This window comes from Bombyx mori, chromosome 4, assembly GCF_030269925.1.
Source record: "Bombyx mori chromosome 4, ASM3026992v2".
NCBI lineage: Eukaryota > Metazoa > Arthropoda > Insecta > Lepidoptera > Bombycidae > Bombyx > Bombyx mori.
Genome location: NC_085110.1, coordinates 15,069,440 through 15,094,460, shown reverse-complemented (window position 1 = coordinate 15,094,460; position 25,021 = coordinate 15,069,440). Strand labels below are relative to the sequence as shown.

Here is a 25,021-nt window from a genome sequence, read left to right as displayed (position 1 = left end):
GGTACCGTTAATTCAGTTCAAATTCAAATGTGGTAGGCGTACTCTAGTTTTTTTTTTTTTTTAATATTAATCGTGATATTATACAGTCGATGTTCTTCATGCAGAAACATTCATATTTGTGTAAGGAAAATTTTGAAAAAGGCAATGTGGTTTTTCCGCCTATCAATTAATTTGTGACAGTTCATTTGTAAGTTGTAATAAATTTGTGGCAGTTCATTTGTAAGTTGTAATTAATTTGTGGCAGTTCATTTGTAAGTTGTAATTAATTTGTGACAGTTCATTTGTAAGCTGTAATTAATTTGTGACAGTTCATTTGTAAGAAAAGTTCGCGAAACTGGAATTTGTAAAACTGTAAAATGCCATTGGCTGCCGAATCTAACTATTTGTTTTGATTTTTTTTCTTAAAATAATTAGCATTATCTGCCAACAATGCGTAATGTTTAGCGTTTGTAAAATAATACGTCGGTTAAATTAGGGCTGCATACCTTAGTATCCTTCTGCATTATTGATGAATCTTGTTGTTAAGGGTCGGATCTGGCACTCCAAGCACCGGTCACAGTTTTCGTCAAACTCGTCGAATGCGGCGACTACAATTGAAAACATTTCCTTTTTTTTAACATACGCATATTATTATCTTAATTGATACTAGATTCAAAATAAACAGACCCATATAATTATTTTTTTGGAAATTCGATAGTTTTCATTCATGAATTTGGTTTTGAATTTTGTTTTATTCTAAATAGGCGTAAGCGCCAAATGACGTCACGCTTACGAAACACTGCGCTTTCGCCAACTTTGCTTTGTAAAAAAAAATACTTGACAGTGATCTATTTATTACTCAAGTTCAGCATGAAACCGAAAACTCGCGAATCGCGCGAAAACTCAGTGCGTTTCTGACCAGATCTTCACAGTGGTTCGCGCTTCCGATGCGGTAGTTGATTCAAAGAAGCACTGCTCTTGCTACGGCAAGTGTTAGCAAGTTCTCTAAGTGGTGAGAAAGTCGTGACCTTATTTTATATAAATATAAACGCAACTACAAACAACTTCGTATTCAATATTGAGGAACTGCCTAAATACGATTTGAAATCGGTTTGCGCTCTTGCCTCAACTTTGCCTTGGTATAAAGTGGAAAATCGGAAATAATATTTGATGATGCCTGAAGTAATACAAATTGGAGTGAATTTTATGTTCGTGTCAATCAGCCTTTCCCAAAGTGGGCGATATCGCCCCCTTAAGGGCGCTCTAGGCCTAAAGGAGGGCAGTAAGAGACCCAGAAAAAAATGGGGGCGTTGCGTAGAGGCTTGGGAGGCGATTTGTAATTTCATCTAGGAGGACTCTTAGACACCGACTGAGCTCTTCCTATAGTGATTTTTAAGTAGGCGAAAAAATGGGGGCGTTAAAAAATAATTTATTGTTGCAGTGGGCAGTAGATAAAATAAGTTTGAGGACCCCTGGTATAAATCAATTTTAAAATAATTTGGTTATAAAACAAATAATCGGGTCATATGACCCTCTTTCTTTTATTAATTTTTTTAACAGCAAATCCCTTGTTTTCCCAAAAAAAATAGGCCGCTGTCTATAAAAGTGCAAATTTCCTTTCTTTTTCTTTCCTTTCTTTTTTATTTCTGAAACAACGGAATTTTTGAAGATCCATTCGTATACCACTACTGTTTATTTTCTTCTTTACCTGCAATAATATGTTTTTGCACTTTTATAATTTCGCTCATTCTTGCAAATCATTACAATACGCTACGTCCGTCTTGTGGTAAGACAACGCCTTAACGTAGTCTTTTTGTCCACAGAGCAAGGCGCGCTGACAATCGTCCGCCGTTCTTCAAGCCGGAGTAAGACCGAGAGCTGCTCCACTCCTACTGACGAACAACTCGATCAGCTCGATCTAGAAACTGAACACTTGCCCGCCGTCGACACGCCCGACGCTTGCGATAAGGCCGCACTGAGGTGAGGGTTTTAAATATATAAAACTAGTCAAACGCCGCAGTTTTGATGGCCGATCTTCGACTTGAAGTCGTCGTGGCCTAAAGGATAAGACGTCCGGTGCATTCGTATCTAACGATGCACCGGTGTTCGAATCCCGCAAGCGGGTACCAATTTTTCTAATGAAATACGTATTTTCACGATCGACTTCCACGGTGAAGGAATAACATCGTGTAATAAAAATGAAACCCGCAAAATTATAATTTGCGTAATTACTGGTGGTAGAACCTCTTGTGAATCCGCACGGGTAGGTACCACCACTCTGCCTATTTTAGCCGTGAAGCAGTAATGCGTTTCGGTTTGAAGGGTGGGGCAGCCGTTGTAACTATACTTGAGACCTTAGAACTTAACTCGAGGTGGGTGGCGCATTTACGTTATAGATGTCTATGGGCTCCAGTAACCACTTAACACCAGGTGGGCTGTGAGCTCGTCCACCCATGTAAGAAAAAAAAAAGCCTCGATATAAAAGTTTTTTATATAAAAAGACAACCAATGTTTACAAACAACATTATGATTGCGCTTAATTAATTCCCAACATTTTTATTATTTTCTTATTCACTTACGTCTGATAAATCCGAGTACAAGAAACGTTTTTTACTACAAATCTTACGACAAAAGCTAAGAAATTTCAGCTCGTGTTTGTTTAGGATCCACGGAATTCTGTAAGCCGTTTATACTAATATCAAATATTGTATCACATGTTCGGAAGTGTAAGGTCTGCTTGCGTATTGCCCGCGTATTCTTGCAAATAAAAATACTTAGTAAGTGGCTATAGACGAAACTAATAGGGACCAGAAACATTATCATCGGTTAATTTCACTCAAGAAAAGGGAACAGCTGCTAAGAACCATTACATATAGAAAATCTCATTTGCAGGACATATTTGACTGTACTTACACCGAAGGGCGGATATTTCAGGGCTTTTTTATATATTTCATAGTTGAAGGAACGAAGTCAAAGCTCATCTGGTTTTAAGTGGTTATTGAAGCTCAAATACTAAAGTAATACCTTTTTTATTGCTTAGATCGGTGAACGAGCTCACAGCCAACTGGTGTTAAATTGTTACCAGAGCCTTTAGCAGCCTTTCTCAAAGTGGGCGATAACGCACCCTTGTGGGCGCTGCAGGCTTAAAAGAGGGCGGTAAGAGACCCATAAAAAAAGGGTGTGTTGTATAGAGGCTTGGAAGGTGATTTCTAATTTCATTTAGGAGGACTCATAGACACCGACTGAGCTCTCGCTAGAGTGGTCTTTAAGTAGGTGAAAAAATTGGGGCGCTAAAAAATAGTTTATTCTCAAAGTGGGCAGTAGACGAAATGAGTTTGGGAACCCCTGGCCTCTGGCCTATAGATATCAACAACGTAAACGCCGGCACCCATCTTGAGACATAAGTTCCAAGTCTCAGTTTTATAGTATAGAAGTTTTACGCCACCCTTCAAACCGAAAGACATTACACGGCAGAAATAGGTGGTGGTAATAATAATAACTCTTTATTTGACACCACATGTAGTGAATAAGCATTTAAACCAAATAATAAACGGTGACATAAATTGGCGGCCTTATCGTTGAAAGCGATCTCTTCTAGGCAACCTTGCAGGGAGAGGAATAAGCAAACTAGCATGAACGGTGCTATATCTTAATAAACTTACATAAAAATATATACTTATATACACATGTGAAAAATAAATGCAATATAAGATAGACTTACATACGATTAAATACAAATAAATTTAATAATAAAAATATGCAAGTAAATACTAAATAAAATAAGTAGCAATTTATACACTTATATCGTAGGAGCCATATTGTTGTGCAAGGTAGTGTGATTTAAATCTGAAAATTTCCGGCGAGGACGATTGTTTAATGCTTATGGGTAGTAGTAGGGCATTCCATAAACGGGCTGCTTCAAGCGCAAAGGAATGATCATAAAATGAAGTCCCGTGAGCCGAAAACTTCAGCATTAAATTCTCCGATGACTTAGTATCTACCTTTACAGGTTTACATTACACCTCATCAATCTATCATTAAAATTATTAAAATTCTCATTAAAAACGAAATAACCACCGTTCGTTGACATCCACTTAAGACCATTTAAATTAACACTTTTGAACGATTCTCTCTTTACTCAGAAACGTGAAAGTTACTTCGAAAGAAAGAAAAAACCCTAAAAATATTTAATTAACAAATTTAATAAGATTCCGAAAACTGATTACGAATTCTTTGAAAAGAATTCAAATTACGTAAAAACGTAATTAATAAAGTTGATATTAGCCGAGTTTTTTTTTCTTCTTTTCTTTTCGATTTTCAACATCACTTTACTGTAACAATCTAACGACATTTTTCAAACACCCAACGTCAGCCTTTCTTGGAAACGGTTCGCTTTGTATAAGCCAATAAGAATAAAAAAACTCTTGCGGAATAAATGAGAAAATAAATTTAGAGAGCAACATACAAATATTGAATCCAATTTCCCTGAGAATTTCAAATAAATATTCTGAACGATTATCGATACATTTTTACGAGCCAACATCTACTAGCACAAGTAATAAATAGCCAGTCGGGTTTGAAATTATTACGGGTGTACATAAACATACTACTGTTAAAACTAAGACTTTAACCATTTAACACCAGGCGGGTCGTAAGCTCGCCCACCCGCCTAAGCAATAAAAAAATAAAATTAAATAAGAAAAAAACTGACAAAGTGTCATTGGCCACTTTGTGACACGAATGAAAGTCACAACTCAAATTCAAAATCATTTACTTTAAATTTAATATCGTTTAGAACCATTATTGAATGTCGCAAGATACAAAAACTTAGTCTAAACTGTATCTAGAGTTTAGCGTCTATCCCACAATCCAAACCAGACCGCAAGACTGTTTTGCGACAGCGTTTACCCATTTAAAACAACAGTTTTTGTGTTTACTACATAGCGCTTACCATCAACAACTATATAAAGCTAATTTAACGGGTTTGACTTTGTTAATGGATGTTCTTTTGATGACTTTTGATGACCTTTCGTTGGGCGTATTGTAATAAATTTTGATATACCATTTTGATTTCGAAAATAAATAAATATCTAAACTACGTTATCATTGATACAAAATACTATACGCTTCCGAATCTACCAAAGTGTTTATTGATGATACAATAACCAGTACCAATCAAACGTCTAACATACATACATATGTATATTCTACAGCGGTTGTGTACGATCGACTGACTCTGTTACAGTTTCACATCCAATCAATTCAATACTACGAAGAGTTTAGACCCAGCGGTGATTGCACTGAGGATATAATATGTATACAGTGTAGTAAACAGTGTACTAAATAATTTAGTTACCTTCTAAGATCATATTTAAATCCACGATTCAGCAATCTATATATTAATACGTGAAGCAAAAACTTTGTATCCCTTTTTACGAAAATTGCGCGGACGGAGGACTATGAAATTTTCCACACTTATAGAGAATATAGAGAAGAAGTGCACAATGCTAATTTTTTTTTAAATAATGCATAAAAGATACATTAAATCAATAAAGAAAACATTACACACACTACATACCATGTATTTGACGCACACACGCATGCATACTATTTATTGTCAAACTTTTGTTCTTGGCGTCTGTTGTCAAATTGAGAATAGATTAAAAATTGTTTGCCTTTGTTAGTATTTTTTAAAGTGTAGTCTTGACGAAATTTGTTATTATAGAAGTATAAAATACAATCATAATAGTGTACAAACTTAGAATTCCAATTAATTATAGTCGAATTTCGACTACTGCGGGGCCTCTAGTCTGATTCAAAATCTAAATTGAAGCCCTAAGATTTAAAATAATATTGTATCTTAACTTTACCAGCTAATTTTAATAGTAAATGTATTTTTCCTATTCAAATAAACAATTCAAGAGATGTTTGCAGATAAATATCGTTTTCTCAAGACGTTTCCCCCGCGACCGCGTCTAGACGAGAGTTCATGATCTAAATGATAAATTATATTAAAGTACCTATGATATTTTCAGCTTTTCACAACGGTAAAATATCTTAAGAAAATATTTTTAAAGCAAAAATACTTTTATTTTTCTCAAAGCACTGTGGACTGCCTGAAAAGGTTTTTTTTTATATGGATTTGCATTTCCCGCTATAAAATTGTATTTCACAAAGAATTTCACTCATTTCGTTTTTGTGGGATAATGAGTTATTTGTGTAGCTGTCTGATTCATGAATGATCGATCGTTTTGTATCCAATGGTACGTAAAACCATGAAACACTGTCGTTTGTTTGCAAAAAGTAAAAACTCTATCATAATGTGTCCATAATCATAAATATTATTATATAATTTACTGCGACTTTAAAAGTAGATACCTCGATTAACTATACTTGAAACCTTAGAACTTGTATCTCAAGGTGGGTGGCGCATTTACGTTGTGGATGTCTATGGGCTCCAGTAACCACTTAACACCAGGTGGGCTGTGAGCTCATCCACCCATCTAAGCAATAAAAAATAAAAAAATAAAATAAAAAACAGAAAAACATTGAAACCAAAAAAAGCGTATACGAGATTTATCAACAGTTCTAACAGCCCTTACAAGTCGAAATAGTCCAATTTTCGCTTGCTAAAATCTCTTCGAAGCTCGTGTAAAGCATTTAGGTTTTCAACCCAATTTCGACGAGGGCCGAAAGCTACCCGCACCAAAAAGTGTTACCAGCTTAAAGAGAAAAAACGAAAAATTATCGACTTTTAAAATTAAATAAAGAAATAAGCTAATCCAAAACTAAGGAAGATATTTAAAAAAATCCAAACGTTATACATAATATATGAAGTACCAAGAAAATATCGTTACTAGTTTATATTTCTTGAAAAATTTACCAGATTAATTATATATATAAAAAAGTCTCACTATCCATGATTTTATTGTATTTTGTGGCTTAGCTACTCAAAAAGCAAGCAGCTTGTACACCCACTTAAACAATAATGCATACACTATATATTATGTATATTATGTTTTAAAAACTAATTACTAATTTTGCTGCCATGAGAAATTGTCTACAACTATTACTTTGATTCAAAGGCACTTTCGACTGACACGAATACACTAGCAATCCCAGTCAAATAGTTTGCAATTAAAAATTTATTTTCCAACGACTCCTGCAACTTTCCAACGATTCCCAAATGGCAACACAGCCCAATATCGGATAACTTTTATCCGTTTATACCTAACTACCAATCCGCACAATCATTTTATTTCGGGTCAATTAAATTATGGCTTCGCAAGAATTGAGTTTTTTTCTTTTTAATGGAACGCGACGGGTTTGGGTCACAGCTGAACTATATCTTTTGCATATTTTATTTTAGCATAATTTTATTGGCTGAAATAAGGATGCGGCTTAGTTTCCTAATGATATCAAAATGCTACAATAATCCAGATCCATCACAACATGGATGCCGGCACTTATCTTGAACCATAAAATCGACCCACAATTGCATTGGCATCATTTGAATCAGAATGTATAATATAAACACAGGCATGTTTTTTTTACGTTTTATCTGACTTAATTCAAATTTTCTACAACTGTTGACAAATATTTAGGGGTCATTTCTGGTGTAGTTAGTACTTGTAGCTTACGGTTTGTGACGGGCAACTAGTTAAAAAAATTGAATCTAAAGTACCTTGATAGAATAAGCATAAAATCTGAATAGCACCACTCTATCTATCTCTTTCCGTGAGGGCGAAAGGTGACTAAAGGGGCCCAGCAGTGTATGGTCAGCAGCATTTTATAGGCGTAAGCAGCCAAACCCACAAGACTAGGTAGCACCATATTGCCTATTTTTGTAGCGAAGCAGCTATGCACTCCTATTTGAGGGGTGGATTTAATTTTTTACCTGTCAATTACAAAACAAATTCTAAATACATGAAATGAATCGACCGTATTCCGATCATAGAGCATCCGACTCTAATTTTAAGATGACGTATTAACAACATAAATAGCACAGCAAAATGTGCTATACAATAATTTAATAATCAATCAAGATGGGTACTTGGGTAAAATCTGCGTCGAATCTTGCAAATATTCCGAATTTATTTATTGTGTGGTGTTATTTTTTATTATTAAATTAATTCTACTAAAGGTTTTTTGTTTTGTTCACAGATTACGCTATCTATTAAGACAATTAAACCGAGGTGAAATTTCTGCAGAGACTTTACAAAAGAACCTACAGTATGCTGCAAAAGTGCTTGAAGCTGTCTACATAGATGAGACCAAGTACGTACGATTTAGTCCGTAAGATAATTTAAAATAATTAGAAAATTTTAAAGGCTACAAAATTTAAAATTTTACTGTCCGAACCGATTAATATGTCTATCCGATACATATTTTCAAATACAAAGGATCACATAATTATAATGGTACACGAAACTCCAAGGCGAATCTATGTATAAAATAAATTGTATTCTCCTTACTTGCCTTAGAATGATTTATGTTTTTATCGGTTCTTAAATTGGCTAAATTATGATAAGCCGCAAAAACTAAGTCGAAAACAATATTAAAATTCGCGAAGCGTTCTCCGTTACAAGAAACTGTTAAGAAATGAAAAAAGCCTCTCACAATTTTTATGTTTCAGATTTGTAGCAGTTTAAGTACTGTTTACGTCGTGACCATAAATTTTACTCTCAAGTCCTTTAATACCATCTATTTCTTTTTCACCGTTGCCCTTTTAAAAGCATTTAGATTGCTTTCAACTAATACTTATTTTGTTGGGTTTCCATTCTTTGTTTCTCGTTTCATTGTGACGGAATGCTGGGGCATTGTAATGCGCGAGGCGAATTTATTGGTACGTGTTGGGTTGCCTTGTGAAAAACAAAAAAATCTGTAATTTTTCGGTAATGAAATACTGAACTAGTAATTGAATTAATATATACGAGCAAATTGCAAATTAAGATGTCGATAAACTGCCCTGATGAAACTGGAAAAGCATCCTTCAAATGTAGTGTCATTTGATGATTTGCGTAATGTAAACAAGTTATATCAGCGCCTTGAGCTTGGGTGTCACGATAAGTCCCGGGAAAAAACAAACGATAAGAATGCAAGGATTATAATGAATTCAAAATTTACCGAATAATTTTTAATTTGAATATAAACGACTGAATTTAAAAACCTTTTGTATCTGGATTATTGTCAATAAATAAAATGTAGGATATAATGGTTCATGAAGTCATTGCCATTGAGGTGGAGGCAGTGCGAGAAAGATATCTATAAAGTCTAAATACGGCCAACAGAAACATGAAGTGAATTTCTTTTTGATCTATTTATTTTTACAAATCATGACAAACAATAAAGTATCATTTTCTCCTTGCTTGTCGACCAAGTTTATTTTCGTTTGTTTAGTTTGGTACTATCGAGCTTCAGTGCTCTCAATAAATAGCTAGAAATAGGCTAACTAGTATATTTTTGAAATGTCAATAAGAAAGCAAATGTTCAGGTATCAGCTATCATGATCGAATTTGGGCAAGTGTTAGCAACAATAATTCTAGACATCGGTCACATGAAGTCTGATGTAATACTGTGATTTTGCAAAAACGCTTCTGTACGGATAAATTTAAATTTTTTTAGAAAAATAACTTGAATAAATCGTAGTCTAGATAAGGACGCAGATTCAATATTTCATCAGAACGAATTACAAAATTGAATTGTTTGATTTTATGGCTTTAATATTGAGAATTATTGTCTCGTAAAAAATAATACAAAATAAGTTATAGGAATCATCCCTATTATTCAAGACAATCTCAATTTACAACCTGATACAAAAAAAAAATATCTTTTCACTCCTAATAACATCAATTACGGAGGTCTTCAAGGAAAAAAGCTCAACATAAAAGATGAAAGTCGTTGTCGCGAAACGAGAGCAATTTTAGTACGAAGCTCTAAGGGAAACGCAAATTAAGGAAACCTTAATCGTGAGCCCAAAATAAGGGATCCAGGTTAATTAGTAGAAGGCAACGTTGGCGTTCCGCGGAAAGACCTCGAAATATTACCGGGAATCAGTCTAATTGTAATAATACAACATGTTTGTTGTTTACGGTTTAGAAGGAAAATATTTTTCTTTAAAAAAACCCTTACGAACCCAGTAACGATTTTGGATGAATATTTCTCTAAATACTACATTTAGTGTGCTGATTAATGGCATAGTTTTATCATGTCACATGCAGATTTTATGCCTTAGCTTAGACAGTTTGTGATATTAGGATAAAATTGTCAAAATGGCCGTGTTTACATTGGTGGTACACACGTACTCGTCCTGAATGGGCTCCTCGTCATACTGATTTCGCTACAATTTGTTGCCAATTCTGGCTGCTGAAGGTTCAAAACAGTATCGGACTGTATTGGATTGAGAAGTCTCTTTGACAACGTGAGCACAACAAGCCATGGTTTAACAGCTCAAGTCCTTAATAATGGAGTTGTTAATGCAAATAATTATCTTACAGATGTTCTGGAGGTTTCTTCAGTACCATCCCTACATCAAGGGCGTTTTCTCACATCACGGATGAGACAATGTGACGGTTTAAATTCTGTTAGTAGTTTCCTAGTTTTCGAAGAAAATCCATAGGTACTTAATAAGTGTACACGCACAACTAATAAAATACCTACGTAGCTATTCAATTAAGAAATTCCAAAATGATAACAGGTTATTTTTTAAAAACTTCACAAATTACTAGGATTTAAGAGGAAATACAATTGAAAGGATTTTGGGACGATTGCACAAAGAATAGGCGTAATGACTTTCCGATTCGAATATGAACTTGGTTAAATAGGATAAAGATTTCAATCTCTTGTTTCAAGTCGTGTGCTGGGACGCTGTGGAGTCTATGACTTATTCATGTTAGTGTGGCGTGTGGCGATAAGCCGATCCCTACGTCATCGATTTCCCATGACTGAGGGTTGTTATATGCACGGTGAGGCTACTGCACCAGCTCTTGCCGTACAGAAGGGTCCACCAGGCTTGCTGGAGTTCAGTCTATTTAATCGCAGTTAGAATATTGATACTTGTGGATTCTTTAATATTATCTGTCCTGTCTCTTTAATGTTGGTCGCCGATCTTCAACGCCTCCTTTTTTACACCCATGGGGTCTAGAGCTATTAATTTTTCCAAGTTATCAGGTTCGCAAGCTCTACATGCAAATTGTACACAAGCCACACTTCGTAATTGGCTTGATAAGAAAAATCATGAAAAAGGCCAAGAGGAAGAAATCCTAAGTAAACGCTTCAGGTACCAGAATACAGAGAAATAGCTCTCAGTACTACTCTCTATCAGCCAGTGAGAGATATCGTCAGATGTCGAGAATTAACCAAGATTGAGTTTGCCACGATGCCCAGCTATGAGGAAAAGATTGAGGATTATATCAATTAGACCATAAAATTGCCAAAACACAGTTTTGTTTGCCAGCTTTTATTGGCTTAGAAAGCGATCGAACTTAGGAAGGACCTACCATGTTCTGTTTAAGTCTGTCATTAGGGAATTTCAACTATGATGATTTAAATAATGATGCAGTGAATCCCCTGCAATAGCTTTCTCTTCTCTTTCTATAAGCCCTGAAAACCACTTGACACTGGGTGGGCCGTAAGCTTCTTCACCCATCTAATCTATTTAATAGTAACTTAGCACCAGGTGTCCTACTCCTCTGACCATCTATGCAAAATAAAACAAAGTAAAATAAAAATGTTATGAGCTAGTTACAAAATTTAAAATACTATTAGTTTAATAACAACTAATTACGGTATAAATATAGCTAATTAAATGAAAAACAATTATAACAACCACTAACGCGTCGGCGTCGCTTGTGAAAGTACTGTGTTAAAAACAAATTCGATTATTACTAGGCAAATAATAGAACAAAAATTTTTTTATCCAATTTTTTTCTATTTTAAACAACGAATGTTTGCTAAGTAATTTCAATTAAATCCGATTTGATTCCGACATCGTAATATGATTTTCAGCTTTACGCCGGTGTTCAGTAATTAATTCGTGAGATTATGTTCAATGGGGCTTTGCGATACAACGCAAATAATCTAAATTAATTGCAAAACTCCTCGTGTTTTTCATCGAAATATTATAATAATCCACAAGCGTGTACTGGTCCTTAAAGATAAATTTTAAGTACGTACTGCGCGATAAGTGGTATGTATGCAAAACAATGGAACCCATAGCCATAATGTGAATGCTGCCAGTAATGTGGAGATATTATGAGGCTCAATCGTATACTATTAACGGTTCTCCCAACCCTTCAAATCGGATGCATAACCGGTTCACCTGCCCGTTTGATCTTATAATATCACTCCCACTAATAATCACCCAAATTATAATACAAAAATATTTTAGGCTTTCATTTTTATTACACTACGTTTACTTCCTTGATCGTCGAAGTCATTTATCCATATGAGCGTGATAGGTATGTAACTATTCGATTAGAAAAATTGGTGCCTGCCAATTCCGTATGAATTTAAATATGAGCATAATCGCATCGCTCGATACAAATACCGCCTTACGCTTTAGGCCACAACAACTTCAATATTTAAAATAGATGTTTTGTATGTTGAGATTAACGATTGCTGGAAAAAGAAACAAACATTAAAAGCAAATCTATTTAATCTAAATAAAATAAATAAATAAATCTAAATAAATCTTAAAACAAATAATTAGATTGAAAACAATCGTGGGAGGTTTGTTCAGCTTCGAAATGTTTTATCGAAAAGAGGGCCAACAAAATCCTAAAATAGATCCTTAACAAGGAAAACACACAATAACAATATTATTTTGCAATTTACTCGCATTGTTAGCATTTTTTTTAGAATTATTTTAATGATTTAATGACTTCAAAATGCTCCAGCATTCCTTCCACTCTATACCTTCTTTCTTTATGGCATATCCTTGTCAAATAAAGATAGGAAACTTGGTGCCGGTAATGTGTATGAAATAGTGTTTATTAATGAGAGCCGGCGATCGTCGCGTCGCCAGTGATTATGTCTAACGCAGGGATAGGCGAGTAGCTGAGCAGCCACGAGCGCAGCAGGCCACGCTCCACATGCGGCGCCTGCGCACCCCCTGCTGGGCCCGATGCTCGGTAGAGAAATCGAACGACGCAAAGTTAATACCGTTACAACACCACCGACATTGGCCAAGTAGTCGCGCCTCCCTCCTCTGTCTAATCTGTGCGATTAGGTCTTTCTGTTCTTTTTGAAGCTTCAGTTCACTACTGTCTAACTTTCCTGTCCTCTTGTTTAGTTTAGTTCATAATATATTCCTTCAAACAGTTATTTTGCGAAACGACCAGCTCCGTAAATAAAATGCTTTCGGACTGGTAATTTAAAGTTTTGGGTTTTCAACTTATGGTACATTGTTTAAATGTCATCTAGAGAATGAGCTATACAAGTAAACCAGTTTTATTTATTTATTTTATCTTTCTATTTTAAATATTGATTGTGTAGCTCATTCTTTTGTAGTATAGTATTTTGATTAGATGCGTTTTAGATTAGATGTGGAACCTAGTCCATTTTGCCGTCTTTATCCCCTGTGTTATTGTCTTTGTGATTGTCTTCGTCTGATCCTTAATTCCGTCTTCTGTACCAGCCCTTAAGCATGTGTACTTCTGGGTGAACCTTGTTAGCAATCTATATTTATAGCCTGTACATCAAAAGCTAATTTATTTTGTAAGGTCGTAATTATTTTGATTCTCCGTAAATGTTTGTAATTTATTTAATTTAATTGAACATTCCTCATTTTCTAGCTGCAATATTTGCTTAAACAACATTAATCAATTACATAAAAAATGTTGTTTTTTCAATGAAAAAGTACATACGTTTTCAAATATTTTAAGTTTTAAGTTATAGTTATTATAAAATTTTGAATATCTTCAGGTACGGCCTTAATAATATCCATACATACTTATTTAACAAGGACTGGCTATCCGCAAAATTTAAAAACTCGACAATTGTTTGTGGATGGTTGGTCCGTCATGTCATCAATATACATCAATGACATCAACAATATGGTTTGCTGTGTTGTCGTATTCCTCGAAATATTGCTTGATTTTGTCCCATTGACGTCGTGTTTTATTTTAGACCGGCAGTGGCGCGTCAGCAGTCGGCCCCAACCCTGGTGTTTAGGTGTGTCGATGTTACCAGTTATTATATATTCTATCACCATTTGATGATAACCAGTAGAAAGGTCCTGAGTCATCAGTAAATTATGGAACGAAGTTCCTTATGGGAAGATGCGGATGGGTACCCTAACTGGGAAAAAACGTCCGTAACGTAAGATTTTTGTTAGTAATGCACACAGTGTACGACTGAACTTTGTAATAACGTACAAAAAATAACATATTTTTTATCATTCATTGATCACGGTCTCAGAGCGTTCGTTTGCGCAATAGACTAACTCTTATGCAAACAACCGTGAATGAAGTGTACCACAATAAGTTCGTAAGTTACCGAATGACCATGGGTTGTTGCGAAACCTCCAGATTTATTTTCTTTATACTTCGAATAGAAATTAAAATTAATATTTTTATAATAAGGAACTTCGTTCCTATCCGGTGTCCCACGACACCACACATATTTTTACTACTCAGGACTCGGCAATGAAATAATTTACTTAGGATTAAAACGAAGCTTAATTTGTCCGCTTATAATATCGAGCGCGGATAAAAGCAGATTTTTAGCAGAATATAAAATTTAATCAAGGTCTTCACCGCAATTAAGTATGGTTTTAATTCTAAACTAATTAATAAGATTCCGCGATAATTGCCTACTTCTTAGTTTTTTTTTTTTATTTCATTCAAATGGTGTTAGGATAAAATGGCCCTAACCTCAGCCTTAGTAAGACCCGCTTGAAATGTTTTGTGAGTTTTCTATGTGCTATATTGCTTTCCATTGTACTAAGCATTAATTTAATGGGAAAAAAATTAAATTCTCATGCTTTAAATAAACATTCTGTAATAATATAATAAAAGATAGAGAAGTAAACATTTTCAGGAAAAAACGATATATTGTATTTTAGAATTAGTAATTTCTGTGACACGATTAGATGAAAGATCGCTTTAGTAAAGAATGCATCTTTTTCTTAAATGAATAAACAGTATTTTATTTAAACAAATAAACAAAACGATTATCAATATCAGTGATTAACATATTACACATATAACAAATCTTTTCGCTCAGCGTCTAAGTGTATAATATTTATACATTTGCCTGTTTATCCTCATATAAGTACCCGTATATATACATCACTTTGTATCCCTAATGAGAGGCAATCTTATAATTTGTCACTTATTATTTACTACTGTAATTGTTAAAGAGTTTAAAGTAGAGTTTAATTTATTTAACACTAAAGAAACTATAGATAACATAAATGCAATGAAAATTTAAAAATTCGATCACGCGTATCGACAGATCTCTTGTACATACAAGCATACGAGTATCAGCTATACACATCGTCATGATAATCGCCTTATCGTTGCCGCCGCTGACTACTCCCCGAATCCTGATCACGCAGGAGCCTCACCGTCGACGCCCTAGACACATCCTATCGGATCCATCAGATCCAATAAACTTTGCATTAGACGCATTCAGCTCTAATACTAGGAGCAGGCTTAGGGACCCCGGTAACCGTACTCGTCGAACTCGACAAAGAGTTCGCCGTGCAACCTAACCCATGAATCAGCTCGCTGAGTTTCTCACTGGATCTTCTCAGCGGGTCGCGATTCCGATCCGGTAGTAGATTCATTCGCGAAGCAGCTGCTCTTGAGTTGTTAGGTCTCCTTCGGAGGCGCTCGGGTAGCTGTTAGAAAATCCCACCCCTCCTGGCTCTGAGCCTTTGCTCGCCCACCTGTCCTGGTGAAACTGGAAAGGCCTCCTGGCCACCAGTAATCCTTCAATCATAAAAAAAAAGCTATACACATTTAGAGTTCTTGAAATTTAAATTTACTAGCGATGAGTTTTAGGTTCCTACTATAAAATTAAACACTCATATTCGTTTGTGATACGATGGTAAATACGCCCTTCTGGTTTCGGAAGTGGTTTCCTTCCTTACCTATCAGTGTCAATGTAACATGAGTTTTAATCTATATTTATTCAAATTATCTGTAGCGGAGCTTATTTTTAACAATATAATACCTGTTAGCCGAGCATATGATTACAGAAGTATTGCATATATCATACCAATGGAGTGTTATTTGTATTTGATTTTAATGGAAAGCAATGTACATCAAATCCCTAAGGGTTAGCCGTGCACGTTGCATGTCACAAGTGACATACAAAGCGAAGTGCTTAAAATGTTACTGCATGAATCCCAACAAACCTGTTTGTAATTGTTTATTTCACATTTTTGTTTACTTACCCAAATAACTACATTTCACTTTGGACTTAATTTCACTTTTTAGGGTTAAAATGTTGTGTTTTCTTACTATTATTATTATAGCGAAACAAAAGGGAGGATTTAGCGACCATAACATATTTAATATTTAGATAGCATTAATCAAACAAACATCACTTAAAACCATAAAACATGCAACATATCATAATGATAATATTTTTTTAAATCTTAGAGTGATACCCTTAATTATCCCAGGACATAGATATTTTAGACGTAGTTAGCGATAGGATCAATTAAAATGAACCAACATTGTATGAGGTAGTTGCAGAGAGTTAGAAATAATTTTGCACTTTAATTTCACCTCGAGCGTATGATGCGGAGTTCCACAGAACTAATTAACTTGCGTAAGTCGCAACCGCAATGTTTAGAACAAATTGCAGGTAAAGTTTGAAACCGGCTTCAATACTGTGTTTAATTATTTTATAATTATAATTGAATTATATACAATTTGAACTTGTGCCTAACAATTTCAATTTTTCAAGTGAACTGTTTGGCTTAGGACAAAAACTAAGTCGCTGAATGTCCGAAGCTTATGCCGGGGCTAGCTTTAAACTTTTAGCAAACTTATGTGGGTTCTAATTAAAATTCCTGTTATACGCAGACGATTAGCTGATGAAGATGACGAGCTCTCTGAGGTACAGCCTGATGCGGTGCCCCCTGAGGTTCGCGAATGGCTGGCGTCGACATTCACAAGACAGCTGGCGACAGCCAAACGGAAGTCGGACGAGAAGCCAAAGTTCCGGTCGGTGGCCCATGCGATACGTGCCGGAATATTCGTCGACAGAATCTATCGCCGGGTGACCAGTACCGCTCTTATGCAGTTTCCTCAGGATGTCGTTAGAGTATTGAAGGTTGGTTTCGTTTGCAACTGTTAATACTATTGATATCACTACATAGTATAAAACAAAGTCGCTTTCTCTGTCCCTATATCTGTCTGTCCCTATGTATGCTTAAATCTTTAAAACTACGCAACGGATTTTGATGCGATTTTTTTAATATATAGAGTGATTGAAGAGGAAGGTTTATATGTATAATAACATCCATTAAATAGTGTAGAAATCAATAATAAATTACAGTTTCCGAAGCGAAGCGAGGGCGGGTCGCTAGTAATGTATATATTTGTAATGTGTTGTAAAGAAACAAAGAACCAAGTTATTGCTCAGCAAAGAGTTTTTTATTATTATTATTTTATTAACTTATTTCTACACTTACAATTATTATAATTATTTTCGAACCTGCAAAGAGAAACAACATTGAAAGCTATTGCTTCAATATTTAGACCTTTTTTTAAATCTGCAAGTTTTTTTAATCTATTAAGAAAGCATGCTATATTTGTGAATGTCCAAAGCCAGAGAGCAAATCCAATTATAGAATGAACATAGCTTCCACCATAGATAATATTATTATGATAGGCGAAGCTGATGCGCGGGAAAGTTAAATATAATTAATGAAGGGTCAAAAGAGCTTCATTTACATATTTTTGATTTGTATATATTTTTATTTATTTGTGTTACCTCACAACCTTTTTCTAGGTGAAACGATTAGGATTATTCTCATTTTATTTGAAATATGGTGCCTTTCATGAAGTTGCGCTTAAAGTCAATCAAAATCTGATAAGTAGTTTTTGAGTTATCCCCATAAGCCATTATTGAATTTCTTTGGACTACATTATTGCTAGTTTCATTTCATTTTGTTAAAGGCGGTTTCTTTCTTTGTTAAAATAATTGTTTTATTATTAAAAAATAATTATTATTAATATTATTATTAATAATTATTTTTATTATTAAAATTATTATTAATTTATTATTAAGATTGTCAGACGAACCGACGCGGCACATTTGTCGATGACCATCACGAGAATTAAAACTAAAGTCCCAACAGCATTGAGTTAGTGGTTTAAATAATAGCATAACTAGTGAATACATGCGAAAAACTATAATATTTTCATTTTGTTTACTTTGATGTTTTCTATGTGTGTGTTTGCTGTGATGTTATTATCATGGTGTTTGTATAGCAAATATCTTTTAAATTTTCTCAAAATTTTTACATTTACAAACAGATAATAAGCTAATACCTAAACAACTTTAAAATTAAAGTCTTAATTGTACAGACTTCTTCAATTCAGCGAGATAGCTTTAAATTTCTACTGTTTCAATTTCCTCAATCAATTTCAATCCAATACGTGTGGGGTTATGTATATTGACACATGATGTCATCTTACTTGATTAAACAGATACATGGTAGATCTTGTAGTGTGTTCCACGAATGGTAGAGAGGTATTATAATAATTGACAAATCCACAAAAAAATTGGTACGTGAACTTAAAACATTAACGCGGCTACAAATTTAAAGTCGTGAAAATTAACATTTCAAAAAGAAATTCGAATTTATAATAAAAAGAACACTTGAAAAAATTTCGAAATTATTGTAGTAAATAAAAGTTCGGACTTTATGCTTCTACTATTAAGGGTTAAGTTAGTAAATTAGGCAAGTAATCTACTACTACAGACAAATGATAAAGAAGAAAAATCTCAAGATGCTGGGGTTCACACAAGATTTAATAATATGTTTGTAAGCTTAAATTATCTTCTTGAAAACCCGAAACAGGTTTAATTGTACACAATAAATCTCCAGTGCTCAAACATAAATCTTGCTCTGTGGCGCATCAAAAATTCACAGAGCTGGCACAAACACGATGTAACGTTAATTAATTTATTTACTTAGTTACGAACCAGGAGGATTCATTGTTCCGGTCGGAAAACCCCCGCAAACAATATTTGGCTGTCGTGTTCGTAATGCCTGTTAATATTTATCAATGTGTTCAGTTAAGTACCTCGAAATAACCGGGTAATTGTTTTATTGTAAAATATTACAAATCTGAATGCCTTTTAATAAGAGCTTCTACAAATTCGATTTACTTTAATAATAATATTTTTTGAAGAATTACCCGCGAAATTTAGGACTTATGTATTGTTGCTATTGTTGATTATGGATATCCGAACGATCGTCGGGGGTGCCAAAAGTCTGGCGTGCATCGAGGCGACGTCGTCGAGATGCTCCTTGGGGATGTTTTCGGCTCGTTCGTACATGCTACGGGCGAGCCTAATCACGAACTCCCTGAGCGACTCCACACCTAGGGCGATAGCGTCATTTCTGACGTACCGTCCGGCTCAACCCTGTGAAACATATATTATTACTAGGAGACCCGGCCACACGTTGCTGTGGCTAAAGTTTTTGTTTCGAAATAACACGTGGCCGGCTATGCTAATACCAAAAATTAACAAAGTAAGAACAATTGGATTTCACTGTATTGCGTTTACTACGAAATAAATTTCACTTATACTTTAGCCCCAGCAACACGTGGTGATTATGCCATTCAATGGTAGCTTATGTGAAACATCGGTATTTTTAACACAGCGCCATCTATGTTAGATATAAATGTCAGACAGTATTACAATCGTCTGTAAAAACCGATTTAAGGCGCCATCGGTTTTAGACTTATGAAACTTACAATTAATAAAAATAATCAATATAAGAAATCATTCTATTGTTAATTAATAAATATTGCGACCATTAATCGAAATAAAAACCATCCTATGGCCTAAGTTGGAACAAAACACATATTTAAAAAAAATTAAATTTAAATCGGTTCAGTAATTTAGGTTTCCATCGCGGACAAACAACATGACATGTAATACATATATATTAAGATGTATTGTGATACATATATATTTCTTGTTAAAGTGTATTTTTTCTTGTATAGTATGCGTGTTTCTACATCCACTAAGGGAAAATCCTAGTTTGTGCTAAACTTATTTTTATCAAACAAGATCCTCTCATGCAATTTTAACGTATCCAACACACTGATGAATTCAAGATAAAAAGCAATATTTCGTAATTGCCTATTTCTTTCGTAAACATCACATTTTTTGTGGGTGCGATAAGACGCTACATTTTTTCCTTCTCAAATTACTTCAATTTAAAATGAAAAGTCGTAAAAGAAATTCGACTAGGGTAGCTAGCTGCTCACGACCAAACCCACGTCACGAAAAGCTCAAAAATATAGTGAAAGTTTTTATTATAATGTCAGCTAAATGTCAGTATCCAACCGCACTGGAATTTTTGTGCTGCTGGTTTTTGAAAATTAAGTTAAATCAATTAAATTATTAATATCATTCATATTTATTAATATTATTTATACTATATTTATTAGAATCTTATTATTAATTATATAATATAAATAAAGATTGAAAATACAATTTCTGAAAAACACTATACACTAAAAAAAATTAATAATACATAATTATTAATGTTATTAATATTATTTAATTAATAATATTTAAATTAATGATCGATAATTGATTTTTACTCAAAGAGAAATGACAAAACCTCTTGACCACTTCAGAAGCTACCATTAGCTACGCTTTGAATAGCATCACCCCTTTTCTTCCGTGAGTGACATAAATGGCATCCAAGTATTACATTAGTGTATTATGATTGCTAAGTCCAATTCACTTAGGTAGCGAGACTTGAGAGAAACCGCTCTTCACTCCACTGTAATAAAACATTACATAATTCAAAGCAATATTGTCAAGCTAATATAATTTACTTACTACCTATATCAGATAACTAATGTGGGTATCATTCGCTCAACTAAAGCAACATAAAAACATGATGTTTCAAGAACCTTTTGAATTAAAGCTGTAGGAGATTAATTTAATTTTATTTTGTAAAATAAACTAGCTCGATCTTTGTCCCATGTGAATAAAAAAATCCTTATAATCGTTTCTTACGTATACGTTCACACAATGCTTCTAAAGGAAACATCCTAGCTAGATGAAGATGAACGGGAAGTCTGAATTCCCCAATAAGTGCATCAGACTTGATGGTCTTCTCAAATCAAAGTCTCTGGCGATGCTGTGTCCTTTTATTTTCTACCTATGCTGATAGCCTTGAGAGGCTATTTCAGCTTCACCCTAAAGTGTAGGTGAGCTCACGGGGCTCAAACCGGAGTGTTGCTAACACTGGCCTTAGCAAGAGCAGTGCTTCGCAGAATCTACCACCGGGTCGGAAACGCGACCTACTGAGAAGATCCAACGAGAAACTCAGTAGACGCTGTGGCCTCATTTTCATCGTTCGGACCATTAACGGTTAGCAAACGTCTTACCTTGGTACCTTCATAATTTCACACTTAGAACCGTCTAGTCTGTTAGACCGATAAGAAAGCTGGGAACTAATTAAAGCCGAAGGTGCGGTCGTAATTAAGTCTGTTCATGTGGGTACATTCATTCCAATCTCACGTCCCTCTCTGAATAGCGGTTCTACCTCTGACCGCCGATGAAATAAATTATATGGGATTGTTTTCTCTTGAGATCAACTATATAAGGATATTTTTGGATGATGTATTTAAAGAATTAATGTTTCGCTTTTTTGTTGAAGATAGTCCTCATGAAGGCTCGGAAACTATTATAATTCTCAATAACTATATTTCAAAGAAACATAATATCATAAAGATAATGTAGTTTTAATTACTAGACCCTGCTTTTTTTTAAAGTAAAGGAATTGTTGTATATTACGTATAGTAAAGATTTAACCAAAACAATTGACCACGGAACAATTGCTTTGCTATTTTTTTGTTGCTTAAATGGGTGAACAAGCTCCCACTCACATCATAACGTGAAAACCCACCTAGAGGAGAAATGAAGTCAAAATCTATCTTACAACTGTCCCATCTACAAACACATCACTGCTTCGCAGCAGAAATGGGCAGGTCGGTGGCATCTACTCATCAGGATATACAATAAGTCCTACCACAAGTAAAAAATATTGTAAAGGACACGTTTTTATTTTTATTTGTAAACTGTTTATAATTAATGTATTAATTTATATCTATACTAATATTATAAAGCTGAAGAGTTTGTTTCTTTGAACGCGCTAATCTCAGGCACTACTGTTCCAATTTGAAATTCTTTCAGTGTTAGATAGCCCATTTATTGAGGAAAGCTATAGGTTATATAAAATCACGCTAAGACAAATGCAAGCGAAGCACCAATAAAGAATGTTTCAAAATCGGGGTTTTAATCCCTTTTGAGAGCTTCCACTGCGTGCGCTGCGGAAACGATTAAAGTTTCGTTAAAGTAATGTATGAGAGTCTTCTCTGTATCTGTATCTGTCTAATTTATGAGCGTCTCTTTTGAAGTCGGTTAAAAAGCCCGATCTTGGTACCTTAAATAACTCTTTAACATTCTATTATTCAAAAATAGTTTCACTTTCTACTTAAATGAAGAGGTAGGTAAAATTTAGCGTTATGCCAAAGTAACTATTCCACACGGACGAAGTCGCGGGCAAAAGCTAGTGTATATAAAAGTCGATGTGTATATATCCCCTTAGATCCGAACCGCTTTCCTGGTATTAAACAACATTCAACAATACAGATTTGATACTGTCTACACAGGGTCAAACAACGAAAAACCACGCGTTCATGTGTGCTTAATTGACTTTCCTAACTTACATATTTAGTTAGTCCATTGTTTGTTTGACTTGAAGCAAAGCCTCAGGGCGACCGATTGTGTTCCCTTTTTATACAGAAATCGTTTGAATGCTCTATTTGTTTTTTATGAAAAACGATTCATATTAATTACAGCAACAGTTGTAAGGTATTGCAAATATGGACGCTTTTTATTTTGGTTTTGCATAATAGGGTTTGTAAGCAAACATTGCATACGGGCTGTGTGATGTCGGTCTGGAATAGCACCACCATATCTCTTCCGTGAGTGTCGCAAGTGGCAACTGTGGGATTTATGGGAGAACACGCACAGAAACAAGAAAGATCAGGGTTCTCTGAGTGCTATAAATACGCGATCGCCAACCTATATTTACTAGTGGCATGGCAGATTTTGAGCCCGCACGAGGGAATACCACATGCCTATTTTTGCTGCGAAGTAGTTCAGGGATCCAGTTTCCAGAGTAGGCTATTATACAATACAATTAAGATTTGCTCCCCATGTATCACACAGCGTTCATGTTGTCATGCCAGATAGGCTGTGAGCTTACACGTCAAGGTAATATGCAAAAAATATTTATTTAAAAAACTGACATGAAATGGTGTTGTGAAATGGATACACAGCGAAGCTCGCGTTGCTCGCATAGGAGATGCGGCGCCGAGGACTCATCGTGCATATCAGTATTGAGCATCGTGGCGCGTAATGCCCGACTTTAGCTAGTGCAGAACTTGCAGAAATAGAGTCTGGGGCATGAGATATAGCGCTCTTCTGTATCCAAACCAACACGTCGCCATCGGTTCAGGGGCTGGGTTAGGGATCTCACCCAAACCTTTGCCTCCCAAGTATTTATGGTCCTTTCCGTATACCACTTTGGCGAATGAGGAGGGATAGCCGCATAAAACTCGAAGGAACATAAACTAAATCCATAATTACAAAATCTACTCCCAACAAAATGCTCCTTATTTTATACCTAAGCGATATTTGTATCTCAGATTTCAGGTACTATAATTTCTGTACATTGAAAAAAAAAATTTCTCAGTAACTTAAAAACAATTAAGTCACGTTGATCTACTTAATTTCAGACGCTGGATGAATGGTCTTTCGACGTGTTCACTCTGCACGAGGCGGCCAACGGGCAACCGGTCAAATACTTAGGTTACGAACTGTTGAATCGATACGGAATGATTCATAAATTTAAGGTAAGTGCGAACATATTTGTCACAAATCAGAATACAGTATTTTTTAAATAAACATCCATCTAAATATATCTATATCTAGAATATTCATGCGCCTTGTTTGAAGAAGATTTGCGGAGAGTACTCTGTCGTAGGTAGCAGCTTGGCTATGTGTCTCTTGCCTTACTATGATGATCTTTAGAGAAAATCCTCATTAGGATTCATTAAGTAGAAGACTTTTCAACGTCAACATATTTTGCTGATAGTGGGACGTATTTTAAGTACGCACACTTAAACCATCCTGTTTCAATCAATATTAGAAGATAATGTTATATTCATAATGCAAATATAGAATAAGCTTTGAGTAACTTCATATTTCCTGAACAAGAAATGTAAAGCAAACACAGCGCTCGCAACACATGAGGAGGTTGACCCCGCGAATCAGCCGATTTATCAACCCCATACAGCGTGCTAAAAATGTTCATTTCATTTCGATCGTCCTACCGCTCTAGAATCTTCCTTTGTTTTAAAAACTAGCTTGTATTTATAAAAAAAAAAAACAAAACATATAAGCAGCATTAAACTTCAAATGCAAATTAATAATTTGCTTCATTTCTAAAGCTACACTAATTACTCAAAACTAGACGTTTATAGGAAAAGAAACAAAATGAAATATTCCGTTTTGAAATAGCAACATCGAAACGAGAAAGTTATATTAAAGAGCAACTCTGAGTAAACTTTATAAACAACAAATTACTTGTTTACTGAATACCACGATATCGTGCGTTAGAATCTCTTTCAGAATGAAACTTTTAACCGATTTCATAAGTATAAATTAGACACTTAAAGAGTTACAAAATAGATTTTAATGAAGAGTTATGTAAGATGTTTTGAAATCGAAAATGACGTTACTGTTATAGCTTTTA

General features: G+C 34.7%; 1 protein-coding gene across 11 annotated transcripts in view; it reads left to right on the top strand.

Annotated features, from left to right (window-relative positions):
• Positions 1 to 25,021, top strand: part of LOC101736773 (dual specificity calcium/calmodulin-dependent 3',5'-cyclic nucleotide phosphodiesterase 1) — a 511,722-nt gene that overhangs the window by 464,865 nt on the left and 21,836 nt on the right. For 6 of the 11 annotated variants that reach the window (XM_062668368.1, XM_062668358.1, XM_062668365.1 and 3 more), the window contains 5 exons: positions 1,803 to 1,959; positions 8,143 to 8,256; positions 14,107 to 14,151; positions 17,019 to 17,268; positions 24,003 to 24,119. In XM_062668368.1, the coding sequence (XP_062524352.1) occupies positions 1,803 to 1,959; positions 8,143 to 8,256; positions 14,107 to 14,151; positions 17,019 to 17,268; positions 24,003 to 24,119 (683 nt within the window). The remainder of the gene's footprint in view (positions 1 to 1,802; positions 1,960 to 8,142; positions 8,257 to 14,106; positions 14,152 to 17,018; positions 17,269 to 24,002; positions 24,120 to 25,021) is intronic. The other 5 variants (XM_062668369.1, XM_062668359.1, XM_062668366.1 and 2 more) reach the window with 1 other exon arrangement.